Raw genomic sequence first — 8,130 nt, 5'->3', positions numbered from 1 at the left:
GTTATCAGGTTAATTGTATCTAAGGGAAGACATTGGATAATAATGTTATCAGGTTAATTGTATCTAAGGGAAGACATTGGATAATAATGTTATCAGGTTAATTGTATCTAAGGGAAGACATTGGATAATAATGTTATCAGGTTAATTGTATCTAAGGGAAGACATTGGATAATAATGTTATCAGGTTAATTGTATCTAAGGGAAGACATTGGATAATAATGTTATCAGGTTAATTGTATCTAAGGGAAGCATTGGATAATAATGTTATCAGGTTAATTGTATCTAAGGGAAGCATTGGATAATAATGTTATCAGGTTAATTGTATCTAAGGGAAGACATTGGATAATAATGTTATCAGGTTAATTGTATCTAAGGGAAGACATTGGATAATAATGTTATCAGGTTAATTGTATCTAAGGGAAGACATTGGATAATAATGTTATCAGGTTAATTGTATCTAAGGGAAGACATTGGATAATAATGTTATCAGGTTAATTGTATCTAAGGGAAGACATTGGATAATAATGTTATCAGGTTAATTGTATCTAAGGGAAGACATTGGATAATAATGTTATCAGGTTAATTGTATCTAAGGGAAGCATTGGATAATAATGTTATCAGGTTAATTGTATCTAAGGGAAGACATTGGATAATAATGTTATCAGGTTAAATGTATCTAAGGGTAGCATTGGATAATAATGTTATCAGGTTAATTGTATCTAAGGGTAGACATTGGATAATAATGTTATCAGGTTAATTGTATCTAAGGGAAGACATTGGATAATAATGTTATCAGGTTAATTGTATCTAAGGGAAGACATTGGATAATAATGTTATCAGGTTAAATGTATCTAAGAGAAGCATTGGATAATAATGTTATCAGGTTAATTGTATAATATTGTTAAGGGTAGCATGTTCATTTAGGTGAACTAACACGTAGACGATGTTTAAAACTGATTAATGATTTGAGTCAAAGGGGAATTATCAATAGGTTTAGTTATAGTTCACTTATCGAGTTTCTGAATCGAAGTAGCATAGTGAATGCTAGTTAGGCGTGTTGTGTCTCACTTTTAGAAGCCTCCTGGGATTATAATTTTGGGGAGAGTGGGGGAGAATGAGGCCATAAACGACCAAATTGAAAAAGGTCTGCAAATATATACACATAAAACAATTGTTAGAACTATTTGTTTTAGTGCAAAGGTATTTTAAAGAGGCACGCTCACATATGGAACCTTATGAGTTTTTATTTTATGGGTTTTAATTACACAGGTGATTATTTTTATTTTAAGAATAAAGGGTTCTTTAATATGTCTAATATGGTATGACCTTTTGACCTTATCGTGGCTATCTTTAGGGGTCTGATCAGCCCCGGGGGAGAGCCATTTGTATAATGAATTATGGTCAGTTGGGTTACTAATTTTAAGGTAAATTAGTTATAATGGAGTGTTAGTTTGGGGTTTAGAATTATTGTTTGAATCACTGAAGCCGATTTACAATATTAGCTGGGAAGTTTTTGAATTGGCTATTATGGATTTGATATTACAACAGAAAATAGTTATATTTATCATTGAGAATAAATAGGGGTGATAAATGACTGTAGATACGGTATTCCATGTTATTGTCAGATAGAATACTGAGGATCCCTGAAGGAAAGAGCTTGTAAAGTGTAGGAAGGATTTCGATATGGTTAGCATTTGTTCAGGCTCTGGTTAACCATTAGGAGGTCTTTTAAATAGTATTACATTTGACAGGAATATAGGACATCTGTGGTGATTTAGGATTATTGTAAGGATTAAGATAGATTGATTAAGGAAATGTAAGGACTTTAGAGAAAAGCCACTGATAGACATGTTTTTTCTAAAATCAATGATTTTAGATAGTCAAACAGTGCGATCAAAGGGTGGATATGATCACTGTGTTATGGGCTACATTCACCTGTGTGACTGTTTTAGTTTTAGGGGGCTGTTGTCTAATTCCCTGTGTACGAGGCCTTATTTCCAGGACTCCAGAAATCTATGACAATAGATGTGTGGGACGATTCCAGGTTCTGACCCGTGGAGGACTGAATGCACGTCTACAGAACAAGTGGACGAATCTGGATCTTTTATTTGCGGGGAATTTATATTTGATGAGACCATTTTGGATGTTTAGGGAGACTAGGTTGTATCCCATCTCAATATTAGACTGTTTTTTAATGAAGATTGTAACGAAAATCCTGATAAGAAGAGTTATGATTCTGATGTAGGCCTGAGAAACAGTCATGGCGAATGCAAGTGTTGGGTTATGTTTAGGTGATGTTTTGATGACAAGAAATATCTCTAATAAAAATAGAAATGGGCTTTTTAATATTACAATATAACTACAATGTGTGATTGGCTGTAGAATATTTAATCAAAGGGTGGATATGTTAAGGGGATTTTATCAATGATGACTAATTATGTATACATTTCAATCAGGACTGACTAGTCCAAATGCTATTATGTACTGTACATATATGAATTTTCTCTCTTGCTCCCATTCCCAATTGTATATAATATAGTCAGGAGTTTAGTAACAATGACGGTCTGTTCCTTTGTACAAATGAATGAACTATCTCCAGATGGGAGGGACGGACTATCTCCAGACTGTCTAGAATGCTGATTTACAAGGACTGACCTTGGCTTCAGGCGAGGAGGGAAGGCTCGAGAACTATAGAGCCTCTCTACCGGTGTCATGAAGAGATAGAACATTTAGAAAACGCTGACGTCATTTTCAGTTTATAACCTGTGGTAAAACATGGAATGCATTGACAGAGTAATTCATTCTGATTGGGAAATAATACAGAGAAATTGTTAGAATTCCTCTAACATTGTCCTAATATTTTCTTCTACTTTTTCTATTTGCCCTCTGTGAGCCAGGAACACAAGCATTGTTAGATATTACTGCCCTGTTGGAGCTAGAAACACAAGCATTGTTAGATATTACTGCCCTGTTGGAGCCAGGAACACAAGCATTGTTAGATATTACTGCCCTGTTGGAATCAGGAACACAAGCATTGTTAGATATTACTGCCCTGTTGGAGCTAGAAACACAAGCATTGTTAGATATTACTGCCCTGTTGGAGCTAGAAACACAAGCATTATTAGATATTACTGCACTGTTGGAGCTAGAAACACAAGCATTGTTAGATATTACTGCCCTGTTGGAGCCAGGAACACAAGCATTGTTAGATATTACTGCCCTGTTGGAGCTAGGAACACAAGCATTGTTAGATATTACTGCCCTGTTGGAGCTAGAAACACAAGCATTGTTAGATATTACTGCCCTGTTGGAGCCAGGAACACAAGCATTGTTAGATATTACTGCCCTGTTGGAGCTAGAAACACAAGCATTGTTAGATATTACTGCCCTGTTGGAGCTAGAAACACAAGCATTGTTAGATATTACTGCCCTGTTGGAGTCAGGAACACAAGCATTGTTAGATATTACTGCCCTGTTGGAGCTAGAAACACAAGCATTGTTAGATATTACTGCCCTGTTGGAGTCAGGAACACAAGCATTGTTAGATATTACTGCCCTGTTGGAGCTAGAAACACAAGCATTGTTAGATATTACTGCCCTGTTGGAGCCAGGAACACAAGCATTGTTAGATATTACTGCCCTGTTGGAGCTAGAAACACAAGCATTGTTAGATATTACTGCCCTGTTGGAGCCAGGAACACAAGCATTGTTAGATATTACTGCCCTGTTGGAGCCAGGAACACAAGCATTGTTAGATATTACTGCCCTGTTGGAGCTAGAAACACAAGCATTGTTAGATATTACTTCCCTGTTGGAGCCAGGAACACAAGCATTGTTAGATATTACTGCCCTGTTGGAGCTAGAAACACAAGCATTGTTAGATATTACTGCCCTGTTGGAGCCAGGAACACAAGCATTGTTAGATATTACTGCCCTGTTGGAGCTAGAAACACAAGCATTGTTAGATATTACTGCCCTGTTGGAGCCAGGAACACAAGCATTGTTAGATATTACTGCCCTGTTGAAGCTAGAAACAAAAGCATTGTTAGATATTACTGCCCTGTTGGAGCTAGAAACACAAGCATTGTTAGATATTACTGCCCTGTTGGAGCTAGAAACACAAGCATTGTTAGATATTACTGCCCTGTTGGAGCTAGAAACACAAGCATTGTTAGATATTACTGCACTGTTGGAGCTAGAAACACAAGCATTGTTAGATATTACTGCCCTGTTGGAGCTAGAAACACAAGCATTTCACTACACGCGCAATAACATCTGATAAATATGTGTATTTGACCAATAAAATAACATTTGATTGTGTTTTTTAAAGTGTTAGATAATTCTCAATCCTCGTTGTGTCTTGTCTAAGAACAGTCCTTATCTGTGGTACTGTATATTAACTATATACCACACCTCCTCAGTCCTTATCTGTGGTACTGTATATTAACTATATACCACACCTCCTCAGTCCTTATCTGTGGTACTGTATATTAACTATATACCACACCTCCTCAGTCCTTATCTGTGGTACTGTATATTAACTATATACCACACCTCCTCAGTCCTTATCTGTGGTACTGTATATTAACTATATACCACACCTCCTCAGTCCTTATTGATTAATTACAACACATAGGTGTATTATAAGGCATTATAAAGGTAATTAAAATAATGATACATACGTACTTCATAGAAACTGTAACCCTTCATATATTCTAACAACTCACATTTTAAGATTCATTATGTCATTTGTTCCATGTTAAGGGCTCTAACCTTGGAACAAAACTATTTGTCTCCCTCTTGCTGTTGCATGCAGTTCCTTTCTCTCTTCCTCCATTCCTCTAACCCCTCCCTCCCTCTAACCCCAGCCCTCTGGCAGAACCAGGAAGTCCCTCCCCTTCCCACAAACTCTCTTCTGAGGAAACGAAACTGATCTGAGTCTCTGTGTCGTCTGTCTGTGTGAGAGTGAACAACCGTCCAAATGGCTCAACAGGGAGATCTGCTGGACCAGGACCAGTTCTGTTGTTCTGTCTGTCTGGATCTACTGAAGGAGCCAGTCACTATTCCCTGTGGACACAGTTACTGTAGGAGCTGTATTGAGGGCTGCTGGGATCAGGATGATCTGAAAGGGGTCTATAGCTGTCCTCAGTGCAGAGAGACCTTCACTCCAAGGCCTAATCTGAGGAAAAATAACATGTTGGCTGAGCTGGTGGAGAAACTGAGGAAGACAGGACTCCAGGCTGCTCCCCCTCCTGCTCTGTGCTATGCTGGACCTGGAAATGTGACATGTGATTTCTGCACTGGGACCAGAAAGCAGAAAGCCCTCATGTCCTGTCTGGCGTGTCTGGCCTCTTACTGTGAGACTCACCTCAAACCTCACTATGAATTTCCTGCATTGAAGAAACACAAGCTGGTCAAAGCCACCGCACAACTACAGGAGAAGATCTGCTCTCATCATGACAAACTGCTGGAGGTTTACTGTCGTACCGATCAGCAGTGTATCTGTTATCTGTGTACAATGGATGAACATAAAGGCCATGATACAGTGTCAGCTGCAGCAGAGAGGACTGAGAAACAGGTAAGACCAGAACAACTTGTTGGTGACGGTCTGATAAACAAGGAATTAAAGATACAGTAGGAACTAAATCTGTTTGAATATGAGATAATTATATTATATACAATATGAAATGAATCCACAAATAAGAACAGAAACCTTGAGTATATAGATATGTTAACCCAGATTCTCCAAATGTATCACCATTTTCTAAAGTCAAACACTATTATCATTCTGAATGGCCTTTTATGAGTCCAAAGTTCAGTCTCAACCCCTTGATACATGAAGTCCTACCATAAAAACTATAATCATTCACATAGCAACATAATATAATATTGTAAAGGGACTTCCTCAGGATTGTAGACCTTCCTCTCTATGGGTCCTATGTCATATTACTATACTATTGATCTACTGGACTAATAAAGCTTGATAGCTCATTGAAGAGTGATTCTCCACAGAGGCAGCTGGGGATGAGTCAGCAGAAGGTCCAGCAGAGATTCCAGGAGAGAAAGAAGGAGCTGAAGGAGCTCCAACAGGCTGTGGAGTCTTTCAAGGTGAGTATTGTTGACCAGAGGAGACACACCATTTCACTTCTCTCCTTCAGTCAGAGAAAAATAGAGAGAGAGAGAGAGAGAGGGGCCCCTATCCAATCCCACTGACCCCACTGTTGGGAACAGGCTGTCTGGACCCCTTTCAGAGAATAGACTGGTTCATGTAACTGACTGGGCTGCCTCATCACATAACCATGAGTAACCATGACTGATGTAACAGTATAAATTTAGACCGTCCCCTCGCCCATACCCGGGCGCGAACTAGGGACCTTCTGCACACATCAACAGTCACCCTCGAAGGATCGTTGCCCATCGCTCCACAAAAGCCGCGGCCCTTGCAGAGCAAGGGGAACTACTACTTCAAGGTCTCAGAGCAAGTGACGTCACTGATTGAAACGCTATTTAGCGCCCACGCTAACTAAGCTAGCCGTTTCACATCCGTTACACTGACTCATGTCCCCTATACATTAAAATGGAACTGTCTCTCTCTCAATTGAATTAAATTCATAGGGCTTTATTGGCATGGAAATATATGTTTACATTGCCAAAGCAAGTGAAATAGACAATAAACAAAAGTGAAATAAACAATCAGAAATGAACAGTAAACATTACACTTGGAAGGGATTTGGGGGATGGGGGAGGGTCTATTATAAGTTAGTAGGACTCTTTTATTTTCTCAGAAGTTCTGAGTTAGGTAGGAGGATTTAGAGAGGTGTAAACCGTGATTGAACACACTCCAGAACAGTAGGTGGCGCCAAGCCCCTTTAACGTTGGTTTGAGGACCTCCATTATATCATAGAAGAAGAAGTTGGTCTGTGAGGGTTTTGTTGTTCCTGAGGAGGGCTACTATTCTTTTCTCTTTTGGTTTTCAAGTATTTTCAGAATGTATTAAAGCCAAAGCTAAAGCTTCCCTAAAAAATTCAATATATCAGTCAATATATTTTCTCTGTGATTTATTTTCTCTCCGTCAACCGTTCCATCGCATCTTAACCGTCTTACCGGGCGGGCACTAGGACCCGGGGGAGGCTGCTGCTGCAGAGGCTGCTGCACCGCTCGTGACTGTCAGTCCTCCTTGTAGCTCATTGGTTAAGCTGTGGCTCGAGACTGTTAACAGTTAACGGACAGGAAACGGCTCTGACAGGACACATTCATGTCGAGGCAGTGATGTGAATGTGTGGTAAGTTAGAATAGAGAGAGAGAGTTTTCACTACTATAGACTTTGGTCATAATCAAAGCTTTGTTAACCAATAGGTTTTTATGTGAGGCTGCCTGTAAGTTACAGTGTAACAGACGTTACTAACGGTAACGGTGTCTTTTTAAATTCGACATAAGTTATGTGGCGATGATATCTAGTTAACGTTGTATTTAATGTAGTGTAATGACCTGACTAGATCATAAAGGAACAATTGTCCAGACAGAGGATTGAGTTACGAATTGACGGTTTATTAGCAACTTTACACAGGCTACTGTTTGGCCTTAGCTCACGCCAAATAAATGAAAGATACCCCACAAGCCAATCGGGACCTTCTCTTGTGAAGCCCAGACGTAAGAGAGAGAACAAAGGCTGAACCTTAACTTCCAATGCCCCGCCCCCTCCACGCCACTCCGCCAACCACCAGGATGCCCGGCATCAGAACATCCCAGGCATTCCTGTGATTGGCAGATAGCAGGTTGATTGGCATGTCGGACCCCGCGAACACTGGGAACTGGTAAGTACAACACAACCACCTACTAGCCGAACACATAACACACAGCTGTCTGTGCGGGTCGCTACAGTAGTTTTACTATCTGTGCCAGGCTATAAATGACACAGATAATATCTAGTTAACGTTGTATTTAATGTAGTTTTACTATCTGTACCAGGCTATAAATGACACAGATAATATCTAGTTAACGTTGTATTGAATGTAGTTTTACTATCTGTGCCAGGCTATAAATGACACAGATAATATCTAGTTAACGTTGTATTTAATGTAGTTTTACTATCTGTGCCAGGCTATAAATGACACAGATAATATCTAGTTA

General features: G+C 39.3%; 1 protein-coding gene across 1 annotated transcript in view; it reads left to right on the top strand.

The window, feature by feature from the left end:
• Nucleotides 1–4,873: 4,873 nt before the first annotated feature.
• The window catches only part of LOC118963983 (E3 ubiquitin-protein ligase TRIM16-like), an 8,912-nt gene continuing 5,655 nt past the window's right edge, over nt 4,874–8,130 (top strand). Inside the window, exons 1-2 of the mRNA XM_090230847.1 lie at nt 4,874–5,578; nt 6,013–6,108. Of these exons, the coding sequence (XP_090086973.1) occupies nt 4,982–5,578; nt 6,013–6,108 (693 nt within the window). The 5' untranslated portion in view covers nt 4,874–4,981. The remainder of the gene's footprint in view (nt 5,579–6,012; nt 6,109–8,130) is intronic.

Source organism: Oncorhynchus mykiss, chromosome 4 (assembly GCF_057628025.1).
Source record: "Oncorhynchus mykiss isolate SJ-2025 chromosome 4, ASM5762802v1, whole genome shotgun sequence".
NCBI classification, from domain to species: domain Eukaryota; kingdom Metazoa; phylum Chordata; class Actinopteri; order Salmoniformes; family Salmonidae; genus Oncorhynchus; species Oncorhynchus mykiss.
Note: the sequence above shows the minus strand (reverse complement) of the source record. Positions and strands in the feature narration are given on the sequence as shown.